Raw genomic sequence first — 24,759 nt, forward strand, 5'->3', positions numbered from 1 at the left:
TGCTTTATCCATGTTTGACAAGCCCCTGTTGCATTGTGGGGTGTGATAAAGTGGATTTTGGATTAAGACAGAGTTGTGTTTAAATTCATACTTGTTAATTTGCACAAAATTACGGTTATCTTACGGCTCTGTGTGTCAATTTTTTCTCCTGTGAAAAAGCAACATGAGACAGCAGCCGGCCTGGGGCCTGGTCGGCAGTGGCGGCAGCAGGGGTGGTGGTGGGGATGTCTATTGAGTCCAGGTGCTCTTCTCTCCTCACTGGCCACTCCTCCTCAGTGTCTTTTTCTGGTACCCCTCTATGGATGCAATGTTGGGGGTGACCCAAGACTCAGACCTTTGACCCCTGGCTTCCCAGGGAGACCTGGGGCGTGGCTGGCCCGCCTCGCCTCCGTTCCCCTTTCACTCTTGTCTCTCCAGCTGCTTATCTGGTATCCCTGTCTGCGTGGCTAACGGTCAGCTCAAATCTAGCATGTCCAAGACTAAGGCCCCTCAAACCTGCGTGTCTGTAGCCGTTCCCTCTTAGTAAATGACAATTCCAGTTGTGCAGGCCATAAACCTTGGAGTTATCCGTAACGTTCCTTTTTTCTCACATCCCATGCCGGAATCCATTGGCAGATCCTGTCAGCTCCTCTTCTAGATTAGGACACCCAGTCTGACTTCTCCTGTCCCCTCAGTGCCACCAGTCTGGTCAGAGCCTCCTGACTAGACTTCCTGTCCTATGTTTCCCTGCAGTCTGTGCTCAGCCAGCAGCAGAGTGACCTTTTATTTTTTTTATTTTTTTATTTTTTTGAGACAGAGTCTCGCTTTGTTGCCCGGGCTAGAGTGAGTGCCATGGCGTCAGCCTGGCTCACAGCAACCTCAAACTCCTGGGCTCAAGCAATCCTGCTGCCTCAGCCTCCCAAGTAGCTGGGACTACAGGCATGCACCACCATGCCCGGCTAATTTTTTGTATATATATTAGTTGGCCAATTAATTTCTTTCTGGGGTCTCGCTCTTGCTCAGGCTGGTTTCGAACTCCTGACCTCGAGCAATCCGCCCACCTCGGCCTCCCAGAGTGCTAGGATTACAAGCGTGAGCCACCGTGCCCGGCCCAGAGTGACCTTTTAAAGCCCCAGGTCAGATCCCATTGCTGCTCTACCCCCTCCAAAAGTTCCCAGTCAGCCAGAGACTAGCAAAGACTTCGAAGTGGCCTGCAAGACCTGTAATGATCTGGCCTGGTCCCCCGGTGGCCTTCATGACCTTGTTCCCAGCACCCTCAACCCCACCTGCGCCAGGCCCACTGGAGCTGGTGATCCCTGTCACAGGTTGAACCCATTCTCACCCAGGCCTTCACTCTTTGCCATCCCCAGCCGGGGAGACCCTTTTCCCAAATGACATTCCTTCATTTCCTTCGGTCTTCTGCTCAAGTGCCGTCTTGTTAGGGGAGGTGGTCTTCCCTGTAAGATACCCACACACCCTTTCCTGTGTGCCGCTCTGCCTCTCTGAGCATGGCCTGCCTCTGACACACTGCGGAGCCTCTTGCTTTGAAACTGTCTCTTCCCCATTGAGACTTCGCTCACTGCGATACACCTGGCCCTCAATAATTCCTCGTGGACTAGATGAGTGAAGTGAATAATATCCCGATTATTTCAGATCAGAGTGTAAGGTCTTCTTTTAGCGGGTCCAGTCCTGCTCCAGGCTTCTCTTCTGTCTTTTGCTGAGGACTTTGCTAAGCTTTGCCCCTTCCAGTGGCACTGCTTGCTCACCTTGCTCCTCGCTGGCAGTCACACTTGCTCAAGTCACACTCAAGTACCTGAGCTGGGATCTGACCTTTGCTTTTTCCATCCTGCTGGTTTACCCCTCTCTGAGTCCCTCTACCAGAGGTGGGGCATGTCGTAGTAACTGCTTGTAGGCTACGGGAGACCTTCTGAATCCCCAAATCATTCTTAGTACTTGTGAACATTTGTCTGAGCTAACCCCTGTTTTATGTCCTGGGGATGATGCTGTTTATTTGGGCATTCCTGTAGGCCAAATGTGCGCCATAGGAGAAGGTCAGGAGAAGGTCATGAGCAGGGTGTGAGGTTTGCAGGTGCTAAGCAGTGCCGAGGGCAAAGCCCTTGGTTGCATCTTAGGTGCTTAATAAATCAGTTACCATCACTGCTTCCCCCCCTTGTTGGATAGTGCTAGGATGGTTTAGTGTTAGGACATTTGGTTCTTATTCATTTGATTGTAGAAGTTTATCTTAAGTTTTCAGTTTATGACAATGAACTTTTTAGTTTCTTAATGAACAGTTGTGTAACTTAAAAGATAGAAGCATTATATACTCATGACAAAATTTCCAGCAGAATATGAGGGTATAAAGTAAAAAGTTAAAGATCCCATGCTCCAGAATCAAGAGTAACTACTTTTATGTCTTTTATGAATCTTTTGAAATTACTTTCTTAACCTGTGCTTTTTAGATATTAGAAAGGTAGATTTGTCAAAAAACCTGTTGTCATCGTGGGATGAAGTGATACATATTGCTGATCAGCTCAGACATCTGGAAGTTCTTAATCTCAGGTATGAACTCTTGGCTGCCTAATTGTCATGTGAAACTCCTGCTCTCTCCTTGCTCCTTCGTCGCGTCTCTGTGCAATGAGGAGGGAAGATGAACAGAATTAAGGCCACCACCTGGTAGACCTTTTAATTCAGGCAGATCTTGGCCTACTTGAATTTATCTAAATTTAACTTAGTCTTCAAGGGCACATTGTTATAGTCTTGCAATTGGTCCTATGAGATGATTCCTTAATAAGGAATGTGTTTTGCTTTTGACTGGGTGGGGGATGAGGAAGGTTGACAATGAGCTGAAGGAGCTTCATATTTCTTATAAGCCTGACCATAAAATATGGAACATTGGGGAGGTGATAGGAGAGGTGGGATTATTAATATTAAAAGTGATTGTTCCAGCCTGAGCAAGAGCGAGACCCCGTCTCTACTATAAATAGAAAGAAATTAATTGGCCAACTGATATATATATAAAAAATTAGCCGGGCATGGTGGCGCATGCCTGTAGTCCCAGCTACTCGGGAGGCTGAGGCAGAAGGATCACTCGAGCCCAGGAGTTTGAGGTTGCTGTGAGCTAGGCTGACACCATGGCACTCACTCTAGCCTGGGCAACAAAGTGAGACTCTGTCTCAAAAAAAAAAAAAAAAAGTGATTGTTTATTTGGAAGTTTCTAGCATTTAATTGCTTTAGGTACAAGTTCATTGGGATACTGCTTAATTCACTTTTGATAAGGAATTTTCACTAATGTACCTATTTTACTAATGTCAGTTTTCCAGGCCTTCCTAAATATTTGATTAGTTTTAATCTCAGAACCTACCTTTCCAAGGGCTTAGCCAGGCTTTCCCTTTCACACTTGAACCAACTTTACATACACAGGTGAGTTGTACCTGGCTGAGGCAGGTAAAGTATAGTCGGTAGTCAGGCCTAAACTCGTTGTGTTCCCGAACAGAACAAACGGGGTGACCCATAGTCTCTCTTCTGGAAATTGGGGCTCATGCTTTTTAATGTTATCTTCTTTCAAAGTGACTGTGAAGATCGAGTACTTCCTGATATTAGGCTATTGAGAGAGAATTTAAAGGGCAGTAATATATTTCAGTCCTCCTCCTAGCTGACTGCGTTTAGAGAAGCAGAATTCTAGCCCATGATCTAGCGTATCAGCAGGACTCTTACGAACAGGACTTCATTTTGCAATGCCCAGAGCTGCACCTGGTGAAGCCGGAAGCTAACCCTACGAATGCCTGGATGCCCACCACCCCACGCAGCTGCCCTAACCCCGTGAAATTGTCTTTGTGTGCCACATACTAAAAGTTGTATGTTGTAAATATGAAAAATTAGGTTGTCTTGACTCTTGTTTTTAATAGAATTTCAATTAAGTCCCAAGTTGTTGCTTTCGGTGTTTAAGTTGGGTCTACTGTATTGTATTTTCTTTTTCCACACAGTGAAAATAAACTCCAGTGTCCTTCTGGTTCAGCATCTCTTACCGGAACATTTTCAGCACTGAAGGTTTTAGTCCTCAATCGGACGGGAATAACGTGGGCTGAGGTAATCATATTTCTTTGGTTTATTACACAGTGATAAGCAATTAACATTTTTTGATTTAATAGGGAATTGAAGTACTAATGTGGCTTTGTTTTAGTCATCCTATTATCCATATAATAGGATTTTTAAACTGCTTTATAGAAATGAGTTAAAAAATCATTGCGTTTCAGTAGAATTTAATATCTAGGAATCCATATTGTCTCTCTCAGCTCATTTTGGTTTGTTCTAGTGTCTTTCTAAATGGTGGCACTCCATCATGGTGTGCAGGAACTACGTGCTGAGCTTTTACAAGCTGTGGTATTGGCTACTTATCGAGCTCCCTGAGTTTTTCTGGAAGTTTTTTCAGAGCAGAAGCTACGCCGCAGAAAGGTTCTCTTGTTTGAAGTTCAGCTCCTAGAACCTACTGTTGCACACAGCTGGGCCCCAAGGTGGACTCCTGTGTCCTTGGCACAGCACTGCTTACATCTGGTACTGCTGTTTTCTGGCGGGGTTTTATTGACTTCACACACCCAGAATATTCCATTTTCAAACCAAGCTCGTAGAAATACATTCCCAGCCATGTTCATCCGTGTAATGCCACAGAGGCAGCTCAGTGACAGACAGTTGCCCGTTAACTTGTGCCCTTAACGTGCCCGTAGCCATGGAACTTCTTTTCTAGGACTCTTTCCTTGGGGGGTACTTACTTCCTCCTCAGGTATTGATTTAGCCTTAAAATAGGGCACATAGAAATTCAGGTGGTAGGCCGGGAGTGGTGGCTCATGCCTGTAATCCTAGCACTTTGGGAGGCTGAGGTGGGAGGATTGCTTGAGCCCAGAAGTTTGAGACCAGCCTGGGCAATGTGGGTAGGAAGCCTCCATCTGTACAAAAATGAAAGAAATTAGCCAGGCATGGTGGCACACATGTAGTCCCAGCTACTTGAGAGGCTGAGGGGGGAGGATCACTTGAGCCCAGTAATTTGAGGCTGCAGTGAACCATGATCATGCCACTGCACCCCACCTTGGATGACAGAGTGAGACCTTGTCCCTTAAATAATAATTGAGAAATTGTGTCTAATTCGCATACTCTTTACAAGCCTAGATTGGCATCTAGCATTGAGGAAAGGAATTATATTTAACATCAGTTTCCTTCTTTGGGTTAAGCAAACCCTGCCAGATGATTAGGACATGCTCAGTCTCCATCTCCAGTTTCACTTTGCAACCGCCTCACCTAAACTGCTCATTGCCACCTACCTTGATGTGTTCGAAGTGCCAAAAGTGTGCGCTCCCATGGCACTAAACTGCAGCCCTTTCGCATTTTAATTTATTACCCTTTCCCTGCTACTCTGGGCCTCAAATACAGTCTGTATGAGCTGTCCACGAGGCACTTTATTTCTGAAATAGTCACTAAACTGAGTTCCCATGGAGGCGCAATAGTGATGACTGTGTGGGAAGAAACGACTTGCAGGGGCTGCTTCCCTCTGAATCGAGTGTCCCTTCCAGGTGCTCCAGTGCGCCTCTGCGTGCCCCGTTCTTGAGGAGCTGTACCTCGGGTCTAACAATATCATCATTTCACAAAGGTAACGGGGGTTTACTTAAGTGAATCTGTAACCACTTAGTCATTCTGAATAAATAAGTGGTCTTAATTATGTCTAACGTTAATTTTTGGAAGGATTTGCAAATAAGAAAAAAATGCTTATTAATTGTCTTCACAAATTAGAATGCCAACTAAAACTTCACTAATTGGTTTTAATTGAGGGAAACTCATCAGAATTAAATATTTGTGAAGACATGAATTTTATTAGTTTTGCATAAATGTATTTAACTTGCTGTTTCTAAACAAGTTCTGTACACTATGCTAGAAAGATTAAATAATGCATTTTTAATTAGTATTAACTGTTTAAGGTCAGTTTACTAAAGTATATGTAAAAGCTTGTTTTCCTAAATAAATGTTATTGCCTCATCTCCCTCTATTAAATTACTGTGTAAAATAAACTTAAGCATGGAAAAATTTATAAATTCTCAATGAAAGGATTGAAATTAAGATTTTATTCTACAGAATGGTTTCATTTATTATTAGAAGTGAATGCAGATTTTTTAAATTAAACTTTTTACTTTGAAATAATTGTGGATTCACCTGCAGTTACAGGAAGTAATATACAAAGATCACTGTACCCATTACCCAGTTTCCCTCATTGGTAACATGTTGCAAAACTATGGAACGGTATCAGGAGCAGGGCACTGATACCATCAGGAACATTTCCATCACCACAACGATTCCTCCGGTTGCCCATCATAAAAATTCACTTGCCTCTTACCCCCACCCTCTGTATACCAAATATAGATATTTTAAGGCTGTATCTTTGAAAATAATTAAGAGATTAATTCACGTTGAAAAAATTTTATTTTCCATACAGGCCAACTGATGTTCTGCAGACTGTCAAGTTGTTAGACCTTTCTTCTAATCACTTAATTGATGAAAGTCAGCTGTTTCTGATAGCATATCTGCCCAGGTAACTTGCACCTAAATGCCTGTCACAATAGTGCTTAGCAAATTTTTAGTGAATGAATTTTCATATGCAGTATATACTTTTTCAATAGAATTATGATGGAATTCTTAAAGAGAGTAATCCACGTTGGGGAATTTTTATTTTAATTCATTTAGAGAATTTACTTGTGAACCATGTACAATGGGGACCATGTACTAGATAATTTGATGAAGAATTTGACTCTGGTGATAATGCCAAAAGCCTTAATTTATTAGACTTCGGGCAGCAAGACCCGGTCTCTTTCCTCTGAGACCCATTTAGCACTGGCACAGCAGGGCTATGCAGAAACTGTTAGATGACTGTGGAATCATTGGAATATATTAATAGCATAGAGTCCACTTTGCATGCCCTAAATTGGACTTTATGGTTTCTAAGTAATTTACATGGGATGGAAACCCAGAGTATAGGCAGAACATTTATGAATCTAGTCTGGTTGATAGCCCATAGCATTTTGTATTGTCCTATGTAATCAAATTTAACATTTTAAATTTTAGATTAGAACAACTAATTCTCTCTGACATTGGAATTTCTTCTATACATTTTCCGGATGCTGGAATTGGTATGTAAGATTATTAAAGTTTCCTCCGCCCCCATACTTTACCTGTTTCACTTATACAGTGTAACTTAATTCTCCTTTTTCTAGGGTGCAAAACGTCAATGTTCCCAAACTTGCAGTACCTTGTCGTAAATGACAATCAGATATCACAAGTAAGAGTTTCTTCAGAGTGTGCAGAGCATATCATTGCTTATTTCTACTCTCATGGTGGAGTCTGGATGTTCCTCCTGTTTCTCAGAATGAAATGCCGCATATAAAGTAAAAAAGTATTAAGAAAGAAATTAGTTTAAGGCCGGGCGCGGTGGCTCACACCTGTAATCCTAGCACACTGGGAGGCTGAGGCGGGCGGATTGCTCAAGGTCAGGAGTTCAAAACCAGCCTGAGCAAGAGCAAGACCCTGACTCTACTATAAATAGAAATAAATTAATTGGCCAACTAAAAAATATATATAGAAAAAAATTAGCCGGGCATGGTGGCGCATGCCTGTAGTCCCAGCTATTCAGGAGGTTGAGGCAGTAGGATTGCTTGAGCCCAGGAGTTTGAGGTTGCTGTGAGCCAGGCTGACGCCACAGCACTCACTCTAGCCTGGGCAACAAAGCGAGACTCTGTCTCAAAAAAAAGAAGAAATCAGTTTAATTCACACCGAAGCAGACTGTCATTTTAAATGGCAGTTGCAGAGTGGAAGTGTGTGGCTTTCCTAGGGTGGGGTGCTCAGTGCATGACACGATTCCCTGCCGCGGAACTAGGGGCCTGGCTTTTCTGTGGCTAGTTCAAATAATATGGGGAAACCTGTTGCTTTTCATTTATTTCCTCCTGGTGTGTTTCAGTGGTCATTTATCAACGAGCTAGACAAGTTACAGAGTCTGCACGCTCTGTCCTGCATCCGAAACCCCCTGACCGAAGGCGACAAAGCAGCACAGACCACGCGGCAGCTCATCATCGCCAAGATCGGTCAGCTGAGGACCCTGAACAAATGTGAGGTGAGCGCGGGTATCACGACGGGGTCTTTTTTAGGCTACAAGATAGATCAAAAATGTATAAAGAAATTGTACTTGACTGTTGTACAGGATGTGAGATGGAGCTTTCCTTCAAATGGTGAAACATTGCTGTGCTTTTTAGTAACACTGGCTGTTTCCTAACTCCCCAGGAGACAGCAACGCACTTAGATTAGCGCCTGATTTATTACCGTCTGGTAGGGGCGAGGAATCCTGGGGCACTCTCTTCATTGTCTCTGGGGGAACATAGTCAGAAAGAAGACAAAACCACGAAGCATATTTCTCCTCTCCTTAGCCATTCTTCCCCAGAGAGGTGGGAAGGCAGCGCCTTGCTGGAGTCATCACTCGGAGTCGGTTCCTCCTGTGCGGGCACCTCCTGGCCGACCCCGGGAGGTGGCCCTAGGCACCTGGCATAGTCCCTAAACTGGCTCGTGGGCAAATTACTTCCACAAGGAAAAGGATAAAACTGAAATTGTTTTCTTTTTTTTTTTTTTTTTTTTTTAGCTCAAACCCTTCCACAGTATGTTTTCTTTTTTGAATAAACACCTGAGTTCTAAGTCAATGTTAGAAATGAAAGGTGACAAGTATAATTATTTTCTTATCCCTCACGGTTTGATTATTCTCTGCATGGGCAGTGGAGGAAGAACAGGGTGCACAACACCCTGGAGGGCTTGTTAGAAAAATGCTTTAATAGGCCTTGTTTTTATTTCACACCAACACAGATTCTGCCAGAGGAAAGGCGCGGGGCTGAGCTTGATTACCGAAAAGCTTTTGGAAATGAATGGAAAAAGGCTGGGGGACATCAGGATCCAGACAGAAACAGACCAGATGAAGAATTTCTCGCAGCCCACCCTAGATACCAGTTGCTGTGCCTTAGTACGTACATGTAGCTGGCAGCCTTTCCTGTGGTGGCCTTTCAACTGGAACAGTAAAAGGATGTTCCCAGTGGTGGTGGTTTTGCTCTTCTCCCTTTCCTGGGGCTTCTTGTACCTATCCAAGTGGACTACAGGTACTTTCCTTGGGGGGCTACTTCAGCAAAGCTGCAGCACAGATAAATCAGCAGTATCTTTCGGCAGAAGGAACCTGGAAGCTTGTTTAGGTTCCTGAAAGGGAGAGATTTGCATCTGGGCAAGTTAACCAGTTCTTAAATGTAAGTTCTCCTCTTTGCATATGTTCACCAGATTTGGGGTGGTTTACCCTTCTCAGGAGGGTAGGAAGCGCTTCAGTTTACCTTAAAGGCACTGGAATTTTTTAAAGCCCCTTTATAATTAAAGTTGGTAATTCTAACTTACACGAACGTTCCCGGGAGTACGTGGTTCTACACCTCTCTTGTCCCGAGGGCTCAGTGTGTGTTCTGTGGGATTTGACACTTAGTATGCACAGTGGCTCCTTAAATTCTGCAGCCTGGTTCCTCAGGCTTTGAAGCTCAGAATTCATGAGTCTTTGTCTCTGATGTACTTTCCATTTTGTTTGACTTCATTATTATTCCACATTTCACTTTTATGCGATTTTCCCTTTTATATATTTCCTAATGTGAGAAGCTCACTGCATAAATGCTTCAGGCTCGAACAGTTATCTTTGAGGAAGAAAAGTTGCCTGTGGGAATCGCTTTCAAATTACTCCATTAGGTGGCCCAATTTCCTGGCCACTCGTGGTGAATTCTCAATCACTTGGGGGTGGGCTGGGAGGGTTCTAAGGCAGCCAGGCAGGTATGACTCACGGCTAAGAACACTATTAGACAAAAGCACGGATACTTGAGAATGTTTAGAGAAGTTTTTTTTGTTGTTGTTTGTTTTTTGAGACAGAGTCTCACTCTGTTGCCCCAGCTAGAGTGCGGTGGCGTCAGCCTAGCTCACAGCAACCTCAAACTCCTGGGCTCAAGCAATCTTCCTGCCTCAGCTTCCCGAGTAGCTAGGACTACAGGCATGTGCCACCATGCTCGGCTAATTTTTTCTATATATTTTTAGTTGTCCTGCTAATTTCTTTCTATTTTTTTTTAGTAGAGACAGGGTCTCACTCTTGCTCAGGCTGGTCTCGAACTCCTGAGCTCAAACGATCCTCCTGCCTCGGCCTCCCATAGTGCTAGGATTCCAGGCGTGAGCCACTGTGCCTGGCCTATATTAAAAGTTTTGTCACTGGTTGGCCTAGAGCAGAACAAGTACTTCTTTCCTCCTGCCCTAAGATGGAGGCTATGCCCCAGGCCAAGGAGCTGGTTTGCAGAGGTGCTGACAGTGCCCCGCCTGGCACTGAACGATCTCGTTGAAACTTGATGTCCCAATTAGCATCAGGGTTTTGTTCTCAGGACCCAGAAAGAAAGGGAACTGTTACCAAAGGTGAAACTCTGAATAAACATTTGAGGTATCTGAAAGCACAGCCTTATCTTGCTAGTTTGAGCCAGGACACTGTCAGCCCTTAAGAAATAATAATGTAATATACAAGTTTGTATGTACATGTTAACATGTTGCATGTCTTTTATTTCCTTTTGTTGGGTTTCACTGGTCATTTATCAACTAAATAAGTTACAGAGTCTGCAGCTCTGGGTAGATGGTGGATTCTACTCTTGGAAGTGGCTGCTGCCATCTCTCCTAAAAATCAAACAAACTTAATAAAAGGAGGCTGATTCCAGCTTGGCCTGCCAAGTGTTGATAGGTTTATCCTGGAAAAGGAAAACACTGTGGATACTTACCCTTGCACTTTTTTGTTGTTGTTAAAGTGACCTTTATCATTCATCCATTTTTATTTCTTCTTAAACAGAATATGGTGCACCTGAAGATGGGGAACTCAAAATACAACAACCATTTATGCTCAAAAACCAGCTACTAAGTAAGAACTCTAAATTCAGATACAGCTTATTTGTATTCAAGTCCTTAGGTGCCGAAGCAGATGGTGATGGCCTATAGGGATTAACCGTGTCTCTTAAGTACCTAAGTGCCTTGAGCTTTAAAGAAATGATGAATTCTCATACCTATCTAAATTCTTAAACAGTTTTGCAACTCCCATGCTTTAAACTTATTTAATAGTGTTATAAATGTGGGAGGTATTTGAGTTGTGAACTGAACTGTGATTTGGAAATTTGTAATTTTTACACTTGAAAACCTAGCTAACTTGTCAGGAAAGGAATACTAAGGTGGAAAAGGGGAAAGGTGAGAGCATGTTGGTCCAGATGTTTTTATTGTTAGTAATTCATGGAAGTTTTAATAAAGAAGTTTTAAACATTAGTAAGACCTGTTTTTTAATTAGGATTGAGGCCAGGTGTGGTGGCTTACAGCTGTAATCCTAGCACTCTGGGAGGCCGAGGCGGGTGGATTGCTCGAGGTCAGGAGTTCGAAACCAGCCTGAGCAAGAGCGGGACCCCGTCTCTACTATAAATAGAAAGAAATTAATTGGCCAACTAATATATATAGAAAAAAATTAGCCAGGCATGGTGGCGCACGCCTGTAGTCCCAGCTACCTGGGAGGCTGAGGCAACGGGATTGCTTGGGTCCAGGAGTTTGAAGTTGCTGTGAGCTAGGCTGACACCACGGCACTCACTCTAGCCTGGACAACAAAGCGAGACTCTGTCTCAAAAAAAAAAAAAAAATTAGGATTGAGCCATGTCGTACTGAATAGCCATATCATTTGGCAATCCCAATTGACTTGCATGCATAATTTAAATCCCTATTATAGTAGTTATCAATTAGTCTTTATCCTATTTTCCTTAAAGCACTGAAGATAAAATGCCCTAATCAACTTGATCAGAAAGTCCTAGAGAAACAACTGCCAGGTAAGAATTCACGTATCTTTTCCTTCCTTATACTTCCCCCCCCCACTTCCATTTGATGGATGAACCTTCCTTATACTTCTGAATCATTAGCCTATGTATGAGTCAGCTGGAATTAAAACCTTTAATTCATATCCAAAAGTGTAGGCCTCACAGCTGATAGGTTTTCATAGTCTAAAATATTATCAGTGATGCTAATATCACTCTCTCCATCCTCCAGAAAGTTCAGGTCTCCCATAACTTTATCAGCTTATCTTGAAAACAGTTTTGTTAAAATTGGAAGCCGCTACATATAATTTTAGTTTTAACCAAAGGCCTGAGAACTTGAGTGGCTTAGCCTGTTAGAGGAATTCCCCAAGGCCACTGCTGTTTCCAGAGAGACTGTTACACTGGGTTTGGGATCTCTCTTATCATCCCTTCATAAAAGAGGAGACATGTCCTAGTGAACTGAATTGTTGGGATGTTTGTGACTTTTCTTACATGCTACTTACTGATCAGGAGTCCTCACAGAAACAATTCTCAGAATGCTCTTTTAACTGGACACACTGAAATGGTTTTTCTTTGAAAAAAACTTCAGAAGAAAATCTGTGCCACTGAAATTGAATTAGTTTTATTCAGAAAATAAATACTTTTGTGTCAGCAAATTAGATCAACATAACTTACCTCAAACTTTTACTCAAAAGAAAAATTACAGTCTTATTTTTTTAAAGTATGCCATGATATTGTGTATGCTCAAGAAATATAAACAGGGCCGGGCGCTGTGGCTCACGCCTGTAATCCTAGCTCTTGGGAGGCCGAGGCGGGCGGATTGCTCAAGGTCAGGAGTTCAAAACCAGCCTGAGCAAGAGCGAGACCCCGTCTCTACTATAAATAGAAAGAAATCAATTGGCCAACAGATATATATATATATAAAAAATTAGCCGGGCATGGTGGCGCATGCCTGTAGTCCCAGCTACTCGGGAGGCTGAGGCAGAAGGATCACTCGAGCCCAGGAGTTTGAGGTTGCTGTGAGCTAGGCTGACGCCACGGCACTCACTCTAGCCTGGACAACAAAGCGAGACTCTGTCTCAAAAAAAAAAAAAAAAGAAATATAAACAGGTTAAATTTAGAGCAGTGAGGATTTGAAAAAAATGAAATATCAACCTAAATGACTCTAGAATATTGTATTTCCTTGTTTGTCAGTACAGTAATTCATACAGATTTTTAGTTTCTATCAGATAAAACAAGTTTATCATGGCACTGCTTACAAAAGACCTTAGTGTGTTCAAAGTAGTACCTTTCTGATTGATAACCATCCATTCAGTGTTAATTTACCAGTTATTTCTCCATTCTTATTTACTAGCAATCCAATTTCTAGTCCTGTGATATGTAATGTTCCTACTGCTATATATTGATGAATTAAAATTAGTGGTTACTCGTTCATTATTCTGTTTTCAAACTTAAATACTATCAGTAAAGGCCTTGGTGGGGACAGACTAGTGAAAGAGGGCTAGAACTTTTTGTTAATGTTTTTGGCTTTGGATGTCTTTGCATGTTCTCTTTTCAGATAAGTCAATCCATTTGTGGGAATGTTACCACTAATGAATATTTGTTCAAGAATGTTCTCCTTAGACCTATTTAGTTAAGCTTTCCTTTTGAGGCTTTCTCTGGGAAGGCACTGAAATAGATGTGTCAGGGACTGTGGTCTGGGCATGTGCACAAAAGCAGCCCTAGGCCAGGGGTGACAGGGCCTCCTCACCCTTCTCCCACACTGTACACCTGACTGGTACCCCAGGTCTTTTGAGATTTAGTTCTCACTTTGGGAACACCAGCCATATTCATTCTGTTTTTATTAATCGTTGGGTAGAACTAACAGATTACAATTATCCATAGAATTTTATATGTAATTGTTACTGCTTTAAGCTATTCAGAATCTGAGTCCTATATTCTATAAACTCAGCAGTAAACCAGCAGATTAAAAGTTAAGCCAGCGTTCTTACTATTAATTCCTATGCTACATGCTGTGAGTATCTAACCACAAACATAAATATCCTTTAAAAAGAAAGGTAATAAATGTAAAATACTATGATACCATTTTTTTATCCGTCAGATTAGCAAACATTAAAATATTGGTTGGCATGAAAAAGCAGTGTCCCCTTTCTGTAAAGTCATGTAGTAATTTCTATAAAAAATATGCTCTGACCAAGCATTCTATCTTGTATCACTTGTAATGGTAACGATGAAAACAATCTAAATGTTTATAAATGGGAGAATGGTTGAATGAACTCTGCTAGGACCATACAATGCACCATATCAAGGAGAATGAAGGTCTAGTAGCTGTTACTGTGCTGTCCAGTAACAGCTGCCACTAGCAGCTCTTTAATTTTAAATTTATTGCATAAAATTAAATTCAGTTCCTCAGTCATACTAGCCACATGTGGATGCCATGTTGGACAGTGCATATCATATAAGAAATACAAGTCGTAGAGCAACATATAACAGTGGTCATAGGGAGGGCAACAGGCAAACAATTGACTACCTCCATGTTTTCTGAATGTTAAGACAATCAAATTGCCACTTTCTTCTGTAGACTCAGAAATGTCCTTTCCCACTGGCGTGCAGGAGTTAACCCCTCTCTAACCACCCTGCGAACAATGAAAGCCAGTCCACCTAAAAGAACAAACTGTATTAAAATTATAAATATTTACCTGTATTATTAATAAACAAGAAAAAGCCAGTGTTTATTCTAAAATAAAGATAACATTTATTATCACAAGTTGCATAAAAACACACAGCTTTTACAAAAATGATTTCTGATAGAAAAATATTTGTTTGAATACATTGTGATATTTGTAGGAACACTACACTATTGCTGTACTTCCAGCTAAAGCTTCAAAGAAACTCTTTTTCTCATAATCAAAATATTCACTATTAACCACAACCCATCTTTGGAAAGAAGTTCATAGTGTTTTCTGAACAAACCAAAGCATTTACTCTTTAAGTTACATTCCTGTGCCTGGCGGTCACTTGTCTGTGTGTTGAACACAATTACAATAATTAAGCTATTATAGTTACAGAACAGTAGTGCTGGAAAGAACATTATAGATCATTTAGTCTACACCCTCGCTTTGCAGAGGGGGAAACTAAGGCCAGAGAGATTGAAAGACGTCCTCAGGACACCTGAGCCCCACTCCAGTGTTCTCTCATTAATTCCTAGGAGAGTAATCACAGGTTTAAAATGAAAACTTAAATGATTTCACTCCCATTTATGTTTCTGTGCTAAGAATATTTCTGATTTATTTGAATGAAGAAATATGCTACTGAAATGGTATGAAAATTCACTGTCAAAGGGCACTTAGGTCAAACGTTGGCTCCATTTCCCACAGTTCCCCAAATGATTCAAGTTTTTCCCTAATTACATACTTGGATAAATTGATAGTGAAATCAGATATAGCTACCATTGCATGTCATGTGAGCAAGTTTTACAGATAACTGTCATTTGAGAGAACTGATGGATTTTTCTTTTCTTTGACAGACTCCATGACAATTCAAAAGGTGAAGGGATTGCTGTCACGTCTTCTCAAAGTTCCTGTGTCAGACCTTCTGTTGGCCTATGAAAGTCCCAAAGTAAGTTGCCCAGCAAAATATAAAGTCAAGCTTACTTCCCCACATTATGACATTAAATTTCTCTGTAAAACCAGTTTGATTCTAAATGGGAGACCGTATATACTGTCTTCAAGGGTAACCTGCTGCTTGGGGGAGAGTACGTAGAACAATGCTTTGTCAGATCTGTCTTAATCACACCTCTCCCCACCTTTGTTCTAATTTCAGATGCCAGGCAGAGAAATTGAACTAGAAAATGACCTACAGTCCTTACAGTTTTATTCTGTGGAAAATGGAGATTGTCTGTTAGCGAGATGGTAACAACCAGCTAATAAAATTTAGAGACTAGACTGCTTATCATGTCTGGGGTTCACCGGAAATAAATGATTTCTTGGAACAATTCTGCCCAAAAATGAAGTTTTACAACTTGCCCTAACAAAGGATGTATTTTTTGTTGGGAAGAGACCATTTCTAGGCTTGTATATATAATAGCAGTAATAAAGGCCTTGAACCTACTAATGCTTTTCTGATTTTAGTTCATTGCATTTCATTATGTAAAGATTGAAATATTAAATAGCAACTAGCTACTCTAACTGAACACAGTTAATGTCTGTCATAAGACTAGTTTTAATGGAATTCTCTATCGATGCTACTATTTCAAAAGGTTACTAGAATGATTTGGTTGGTCATTTTGGGAAATGTCCCTTAAACTTAGAGAAAGAGATCCTCTATGATGTATAACATAAATGCTATTATCTCTTCTCAGTTGTACTATTTTAGAGTACTTAAAAAATTAATCACATGCTTTTTCCCTACAGTTATACCTAAACTGAGCATATCATCTTCTACAGAAGATGACCACTCTGATTGAAATTTACTTATATTAGGTAAACATTATACAATGATAGAAGGAAAACAAAATTCTTTCAAAGTGTCAGCAATTTAGAAATATCCTTCCTTATGGCACTAAAACCCTGAGAGATATTTGCTTTTTATTCATATTCACAAAAATTTAGCTTTTTTTTGAATACTAAACTGTGATCTTCAGGATTTATGTTAAATGACAAAAGAAAACTTGAGTATTACTCTATAAATGTGAACTTCCTTAAAACCAAGGTCCAGTTGCCCACTTCATTCAGAGAGCCACAAAAATCTGACATTATTTCCAGAAACCCCAAACTTTGGTATAAGCAAACAATGCTTAAATAAATGATCACACAACACTTCTGTGATTTCTTTTTAGCCAATAATTACATAGCAGTCCAGCTCGAAATTCAAACTCTCGGTTACTAATCAAGATTTCTGAGCTAGGCCAAGTTTTAACCAAAAATGATAGCAACAATGCATCAGGATTTAGAAATATTTTTCCTTTTGTAAAATAATTTGGTATTTTTCAAATCATCTAATATATAAATAAAAACTTTTCTTATGCTACAGTATCAGTTGACTTTTAAAAAGGAAATTTGTGCAAACATTAAGAAATCCCACATTGGTTACAGGTGAAAGTGCCAGCCCATAATGCTCCTGGAAAGACCATACTGCTAAACCTTGGGCTTCCTTCGGACTTACACTCAGATTATCATTTGCCTACCCTGATTTTAAACACTGCCACTTCAGATCACTGTCATCTTGCTTCACACTGACAAGGATCACCACATAATTCCTTCAGTTCCCACAGTTCTGTCAGTTCCTGTGGAGAATACTGAGGGGAAGACAACATTCCTGTCTCGCAAGTCTTCTCACACAGCCACAGGCTGTCCTGTCGGAAAACAAAAGCTGGTGTGAGAATTGTGAAACTGTTTTAAGAGAGACAGAAAGCAAACAAAGGCAGCTTTTTTTTTTTTTTTTTTAACGAAGCTGAAATAATTTCAAGGGCGATTTTGTGTGTGAACATACGGTGAGGTTTGGGGGTGGTACCTCCTAATTTGGGAAAGCACAAGGCCCCACAATCCCTGGGCTGTGGAACACAGAAACAATGCAGTGTGGTGTGTAACAATTTTGAGTTAGCAAATCGAATTCTATAATAAGAAAGTTTGGAAGCCACAGAGTTTCATATTTGCTATTAGAGGAAAGGTGGTTATATAGCAGCATTAGTCACAGCTACTATAGAATGGAATGCTTATAATAATCTGGGGACGGCAGCAAGTGTTTTATAAACATCTCATTTAATTCTCACAATAATCCTGTGAAGTAGGAATTATTTCCCTCTTACGAACGAGAAACTAAAATTGAGAGTTAGGTTACTTGCTCAAGGTCACCATACTGGTGAAATGTTGGGGGTTAAAGACTCCTGAACCCCAGAGTTCCCAATCACGACTATTTCCCGGCTATGTGAATTGGCTTCTATTTTCAGCAATATAACAAACATGTTTACAGAGAAACTCAGAGAACACAAATGCTGGATAAAATTAAAAATATTTATAAAAGCATGGCTGAACTTGGGTGGTGAACAAGAAATAAGAGTTGGAAAAAGTGCTGGAGTCAGCATGAGCCTTGAAGGCATCTGCTGATCCTCAGATTTTAAAAGTCCATGCCCCATAAAAACACAAACTACTCCATTAAAACAAAAAAGTCCATGTCCAAGGACAGGAGACCAATCCGAGACTGCCACAGGGAGCCAGAATCCCTGAAGGGCCACACCTCCAGGTGCTTAAAAAAATGAAACTTCCTGTATAGAAGGTGACTTGTCTCAGTCTTGCCTCTAAGTGGGACCCAAAGGAGTCTGCCTTGACATCTGTAACCACAGCTTGCACTCAGGTGGATCTGGAGCTGTCAGAGTCTATGCAGCCCCGAAAGTTCCAAGCCAGAAATTGGAAGTTTTCATAGATGGTTACTGCCCTTAGGCGCATGGCAGAAAAAAATGTAAACCCTCTTCGGGAAAAATGCATTTTAACCACTTCGGTACGAGCGTCAACTATAGTCGCCAGCCACAGATGAACGCGCACAGCCAAGCATCAATTATAGTCGATAGCCGCATCGACTTTAGCTGACAGCCGTGATATGACTTTTCTAATTTTTCATTTATCACAATAAAATTGTGACCATTTAAAAATAACATAATGAAAACATATATGTATGTGTTACCTATTGTGATTTACATTACAAGTAAAGCTGCCTGTAAAGTAAAACAAGCTTTCAGTGCTTTAAAGCTTTCCTCATCACACAAGAGCAAAACGGACTCGTCGTCAATGCACAGCACAAACTGTCGTGCGGACTGTGAGTGCCGGCTGTGGGCAAGGTTTTGCGGCTGGTGAGCGCCGTACTGAAGTGGTTAAATGTAGGCCTTGGTTTCCAAAGACGTGAGGTCACAATAAAAAGTCTTCTCAACACATCAGGAAACAAGCCCCACGTACAACAGTCTGCAGTCACAACAAACGCAGCATCAGATCTGCAAAAACTACAGATACCAGAATTACCGGGTATAGAAAGTAAAATAATTATATTCAAAGTTAAGTAAGCCAAAGAAGGGACTGAAAGTATGACAAAGGAATAGGACTATCAAAGCTGACCAACTAGATTTGGGTTTGCTTCTTGTTCACCCTGAACTGAGTGTGCTACTCTGGGGTCCCAGCTCCATGCAGGTGTCTAATTGGCAGACACTGCATACTCTCTCTGTGCCCTGCACCATCTATGGCCAAAGTGGAAGTTGCAAGAATCTAGGATTCAACAGAAATCTCTGCAGAAAAGCCAGCTTTGTGCTTACTTTCCTCCCAGGGCTCCTACTTTCCATTTCAGTCTTTGCATATTCATTTATTTTTCTGGTTTTGCAATTAGTGTGCTTGAAACCGCATCTTGCAATATTTTATCCAGTGTTTTATTTCTACCAGTAAAAGGGCTAAAGGGTCCTTAGGCTGCCACACTGCTGGAAACTCAAGTCAGTGGATTCTGTCATTAAGTTTTAAAGCTGCAAAGAATTTCCGATCAAATCTATGAAAACCTAATTCTTCTTTGTAGATAGGGGAACTTTCATTCGTAACATTTCCTTTTGGTTTAAACTGAGAAAAATACTGTATGAGAAATAACCTAGGTGGATTACTGTGAATTAAATCAAGAGCACAGCTATGATGCTAGAAGATCTTCATTTTTCTGCCCAGGGTCTGATACACATCACAGCTTGAGCATCCCAAATCCAAACATCCAAAATCCTAAACTTTTTGAGCACTGACATGTTCAAAAGAAATGCTCACTGAAGTGTTTCAGATTTTCAGATTTGGGATGCTGAACAGGTAAATTTAATACAATTATTCCTAAATCTGAAATCTGAAACACTTCTGGTCCCAAGGATTTTGGATAAGGGATACTTAACCTGTATATCGAAATCTCACTTTCTCAACTCTTAAGAACCCTGAGGCCAGCCCCCAAAGATCTGCTCACCTGGTATCTTTTAGGTCCTATGGCTGCCATCCAAATGCCCATGCTTACGTCTTCACCCTATAGGTGGCCCATAAAGTTTAAATGTAAAAGTTTAAAAGCTTATTTCATTTGTAAAGACAATGCCACATCTACTTCCATAATAAACAATCTGCTTCTCTGTTATTATTTTAATATGAAATGCCAAACATGGATTAACACTGACACACAGAAGCTAGTGGCCACTAACATGAAGCATCCACACCCTAAGGTAATCAGAAGATAATACAGTGAGTAGACAGCCCATTCTTCTCACGTACTTTAAAGTCTTTAGGAAGTACTTTTTAGTCTTCTTCCTTATGAATGAATAATGATCTTTATATTCCTCTAGGGATTATACTTATAAATACAGGCAGAAAACATAATAAGTAGGCTCAAAAAAGATACAAGAATAAAATTTAAAGCCAAGATTTGAGGGATAGGCATGTGTCCTTAACCTTTGAGGGGTGATTCCTACACAGAAAGAACAACATGCTTTTCCCCCAGTAAGTGGGCTCTGTTTTGAGTGACGGGATACTGGGCTGAATAAAACCTGGTTTGATGAGTGTACACTGAGGTTAGAAATCTTTAAGTACCTGATAGGTCTTTAATCTTCCCGAGTTGCTGGCCAGCCAGTCGACGATGTCCCTGGAGATCACGTACCCTGACCCACAGGCAAAGGCAGGGTAAGCAGGACTGGGGTATTCCAACTCCTGCCACTTTCCTGTTCGGTCAACTGCCCAGTTCAATCTGAAACTGAGATGAAAAACAACGTGGCTTCTCGTGTTGGTCTGATGCAAATCTTGGCACTATTAAGCTTGAATCCTTTATTATCACTACAAAGGAATAACCTTCTAAAAGCAAGGATTGAAAATGATAAAATATTTTTTTAATCTAAGGAAAGGAATATTATCATTTATCCAGTGGTGTTTTGTATAAAAGAGTGGTATGTTAAATTTTCTCAAAGTTGCATTTGTGGAGTTTCTAAAAGAAAAGTACTAGAAGATTACCCTGTATTTTAGTATATACTAAAAAAACCAAAACAACAAAAAACCAAATCACTAATCCCTATCGTATTCCTGATGAAGCACAGAAAACAGTTTCAGAGATGTGTCACACATTTATTCTAATATAAAAGGTGCAGCAGTGTCTAATGTGAGCACCACTTATTTCTAGGGCATGAGAATAAAAGTTACATCATTTTCCCTTCTTAATTAAATTAGCCTTAGGCTTTCCATTTAAAAAATATTTTCCTCTAATTGCAGAGTAATAAAACATATTAACCCAGGAGCCTAAAATGAAATTTCGTATCTCAACCATATTTTCCATATGAAAAAAATGACTTGCATATTTAATTCTAAATTCATTACATTTGGTCAGGTACAAGAATGCCAACGGGCTAACAATGGTTAACTTACTTTCCCCACCAAAAATTAGGCCCATTCAGATTCTTTTGGGCAATTCTATTAAATACAGCTTCTAAGTCTATGTAACAGTCGTCATCTGTCTTTAGCAACAAATCGAAGCTGGTTGTTTCCACAGTCCTGTTGGCAAAAAACAGTTATGAAAGTCAGTACAACCATACAAAGAAACTAAGCACAACACCAATGCAGTGGCATTGCTAACATTTTTTTTTGAGACAGAGTCTCGATTTGTTGCCTGGGCTAGAGTGCTGTGGCATCAGCCTGGCTAACAGCAACTTCAAACTCCTGGGCTCAAGCGATCCTCCTGCCTCAGTCTCCCAAGTAGCTGGGACTACAGGCATGCGCCACCATGGCCGGTTGATTTTTTCTATATATATATATTTTAGTTGTCCAGCTAATTTCTTTCTATTTTTAGTAGAGATAGGGTCTTGCTCTTGCTCAGCTGGTCTTGAACTCCTGATCTTGAGTGATCCACCCACCTTGGCCTCCCAGAGTGCTAGGATTATAGGCATGAGCCACGGTACCCGGCCAGCATTGCTAACATTTTAATTCAAAATTGTACCTGTACTACCCATAGATCTCATTCCTCAAATGCTGACAATGTTTGTTCTAACAGAACTTTGCTGCTATCAACTACAGCCCTCAGTTGGTACTTACTAAGTGGCATAACACATAGATATAGCAAGCTGATTTTAAAAGGTAAAGGAAAAAGAATACAATGAAAAAAAATCTGGCTTAAGTGGAATATATGTTCAAGCAAATGCCTCTTAGGCATCACTCACGTCAGGCTGCCAAACCCATTAAACATTTGAACTTTGTCCCAGGTGTTCTTTTTTTTTTGAGACAGAGTCTCACTTTGTTGCCCAGGCTAGAGTGAGTGCCATGGTGTCAGCCTAGCTCACAGCAACCTCAATCTTCTGGGCTCAAGCAATCCTGCTGCCTCAGCCTCCCAACTAGCTGGGACTACAGGCATGCACCACCATGCCCAGCTAATTTTTTGTATATATCTTTTTAGTTGGTTGGTTAATTTCTTTCTATTTTTGGTAGAGACGGTGTCTCGCTCAGGCTGGTTTCGAACTCCTGACCACGAGCCATCCGCCCGCCTCGGCCTCCCAGAGTGCTAGGATTACAGGCATGAGCCACCGCCCAGCTGTCCCAGGTGTTCTTAATAACAAAGGTCCAGGATAATGGATCAGGTGTTATACCTGAGCCTCTCACAGAAAACAGTATTGTACAAGATGCATTCTATGCTACTATTCATATACTCAACTCAAGATAATTTATGGTTTTAAAAAACCCAAGCTATGTCATCGAAACATATTTTCCCTTGGAAACAATTTCCAACTATTATACATGACCTTATGGAAGGCACAGGAAGGTGACTTCATTTATCTAGACATAAAAAAATATATAATGAGGCCAGGCACGGTGGCTCACGCCTATAATCCTAGCACTCTGGGAGACTGAGGTAGAAGGATCGCTCAAGGTCAGGAGTTCGAAACCAGCCTGAGCAAGAGTGAGACCCCGTCTCTACTAAAAATAGAAACAAATGAGCTGGACAACTAAAAAAAATATATAGAAAAAATTAGCCGGGCATAGTGGCGCATGCCTATAGTCCCAGCTACTTGGGAGACTGAGGCAGAAGGATTGCTTGAGCCCAAGAATTTGAGGTTGCTATGAGCTAGGCTGATGCCACGGCACTCTAGTCCAGGCAACAGAGTGAGACTCTGTCTCAAAAAAAAAATGAAAAAAAAAAAAATATATAATGGCAATTAAAGACAAAATTCGCTCCTTCATTTCAAATTGACAATCCTGTCCATCTCTGTTTAAAAATGCAGAGTCTTGTAGTATGACATAAATCTCAATAGAAATCCAGAAGAAGTTTCATTAGGTCAAAGAATGGTAAATTTAACAACAATGGGTCCACAGCAACTAGCACAACCCTATGTTTCTAAAGTTTATTTCTAATTAACGGCATAAGGTATATATAATACTTATTTGCTAATAGAAATAAACTTTCATTATAAGGGACACTTAGGTCACTGATGACTCAACTGAATAAAGAAGAAGGAATAACTAAACTTTCACTGACGGAAGGAGGGATATGGGTGGGGCCGGCTGTGGGGAAGCGGTCTTGGCGCACACCCACTGGAAGGTTACTGGAGCAATCCAGGCAGAGAAGGCAATGGCCCAAAACAGTGGAAGCAGAGCTGGAGGGAGAAGCCAAAATCTGAGATGGGTAAGGAGTAGAAGAGACTACACTTAAACTGCAGACAGTACTGTACCAAATGGAACTTCCACATCTGGGAAGTCTGTCTCTCTAGAAAGTCCTAGAATCCCACAGTCCTGATTTTCCACTTCCTGGATCTCCATTCCCACTACTCACCACCTCGCCTTGGCCTCACCTCTGGCTAGAACTCCCATTAGTGGCCATGAGTTAAAGAAGTTTCTTTTTCTTACTACAGCTGTCTAAACTTAATCCTGATAGGTATTCTAGACAAATCCAAATTTCCAATCCTCATTTACATCTTTCTTCTACCCACAGGATGACTCCAAAATTATATTTATATGCCCCAGCTAGGAAATGTTACCGTCCACAAGCTAACTAGACCATCTAACTCTCAGGACCAGGGAACCGTGTCCGTAAAGTACTGTACTTGATAACTTCCCACTCTCCCTAGGGCAGTAGTGAAGAATAGAAAAAGACAGACCTTGGGCCTCATGAAGAAACAGGATAAAGTTTCAAAAAAGAAAAGACAAAGATGTAAATACCCTTTATAGGTTTAGCCTAGACAGAGACAGAGTTCAAAGGTTTTAGTTCTGCAGTCAAGGTAGACAGTATCAGTGAACTCAACAGCAAATTATGGGATCCTAGGGTAACTAATACTATTAGCAACTATGTATATGTTAGTATTATTATATATAAAATAACACTTATTATATATTATTGTTGCTGTTATTATAAGAGTAGAAATTACTACTAAGATCCAAGAAACACTGGAGGATCTAGGACGTTGTAAATATGATAGACTCTAAGAGTTGTGGAATTTCAGTAAGTCATCTATATAGAAGTTTTAGAATCAGGGCAAGTAGTTTTTAAATGGATGGAGTGGAGAATGGAAATATAAAGTGGATATTCAGTTGAAAAGAATTCAGATCAGTAATCTGGATGCAACTGACAATAACTGGGAAATATGGGCAGATAGGTATAAATACTACTGAAAACGAACCATTTCTGAACTTAACGATTTTCCTCTAATGCTGGCTTGAGACAAGCAAGGCAAGTAGGAATGACTCAAGGTCAATCAATTTTTGCCTTGTGTATTTTTGATAGGTCAATACCATTACATTATGGATCTGCTAATCAAAATAAGTGGCAGCATTTTAGAAGCTGTCTTCACAAAGAACCCAGATACAATAGGTCACGCCCCAGGTGTTCAGCAGTTTTAGGTTTGTTTTTTTTTTTT

The 24,759-nt window shown here is 40.8% G+C and overlaps 2 protein-coding genes across 7 annotated transcripts in view; one reads left to right on the forward strand and one right to left on the reverse strand.

The window, feature by feature from the left end:
- TBCE (tubulin folding cofactor E) overlaps positions 1 to 15,994 on the forward strand; it is a 70,085-nt gene extending 54,091 nt beyond the window's left edge. The window contains exons 6-17 of one of the 3 annotated variants that reach the window (XM_075995480.1): positions 2,439 to 2,538; positions 3,963 to 4,065; positions 5,541 to 5,617; positions 6,455 to 6,550; positions 7,081 to 7,145; positions 7,230 to 7,294; positions 7,970 to 8,122; positions 8,860 to 9,013; positions 10,892 to 10,960; positions 11,841 to 11,900; positions 15,412 to 15,503; positions 15,708 to 15,994. In XM_075995480.1, the coding sequence (XP_075851595.1) occupies positions 2,439 to 2,538; positions 3,963 to 4,065; positions 5,541 to 5,617; positions 6,455 to 6,550; positions 7,081 to 7,145; positions 7,230 to 7,294; positions 7,970 to 8,122; positions 8,860 to 9,013; positions 10,892 to 10,960; positions 11,841 to 11,900; positions 15,412 to 15,503; positions 15,708 to 15,800 (1,127 nt within the window). In that variant the 3' untranslated portion in view covers positions 15,801 to 15,994. Of the gene's footprint in view, positions 1 to 2,438; positions 2,539 to 3,962; positions 4,066 to 5,540; positions 5,618 to 6,454; positions 6,551 to 7,080; positions 7,146 to 7,229; positions 7,295 to 7,969; positions 8,123 to 8,859; positions 9,014 to 10,891; positions 10,961 to 11,840; positions 11,901 to 15,411 lie in introns of all 3 variants that reach the window. The other 2 variants (XM_075995479.1, XM_075995482.1) reach the window with 2 other exon arrangements.
- The window catches only part of B3GALNT2 (beta-1,3-N-acetylgalactosaminyltransferase 2), a 53,688-nt gene continuing 43,545 nt past the window's right edge, over positions 14,617 to 24,759 (reverse strand). For 2 of the 4 annotated variants that reach the window (XM_020281511.2, XM_012738270.3), the window contains exons 9-12: positions 21,287 to 21,412; positions 20,465 to 20,624; positions 19,854 to 19,910; positions 14,617 to 17,238 (exon numbers count right to left, since the gene is read on the reverse strand). In XM_020281511.2, the coding sequence (XP_020137100.2) occupies positions 17,104 to 17,238; positions 19,854 to 19,910; positions 20,465 to 20,624; positions 21,287 to 21,412 (478 nt within the window). In that variant the 3' untranslated portion in view covers positions 14,617 to 17,103. The remainder of the gene's footprint in view (positions 17,239 to 19,853; positions 19,911 to 20,464; positions 20,625 to 21,286; positions 21,413 to 24,759) is intronic. The other 2 variants (XM_075995483.1, XM_012738271.3) reach the window with 2 other exon arrangements.

Source organism: Microcebus murinus, chromosome 19 (genome assembly GCF_040939455.1).
Source record: "Microcebus murinus isolate Inina chromosome 19, M.murinus_Inina_mat1.0, whole genome shotgun sequence".
Taxonomy (NCBI): domain Eukaryota; kingdom Metazoa; phylum Chordata; class Mammalia; order Primates; family Cheirogaleidae; genus Microcebus; species Microcebus murinus.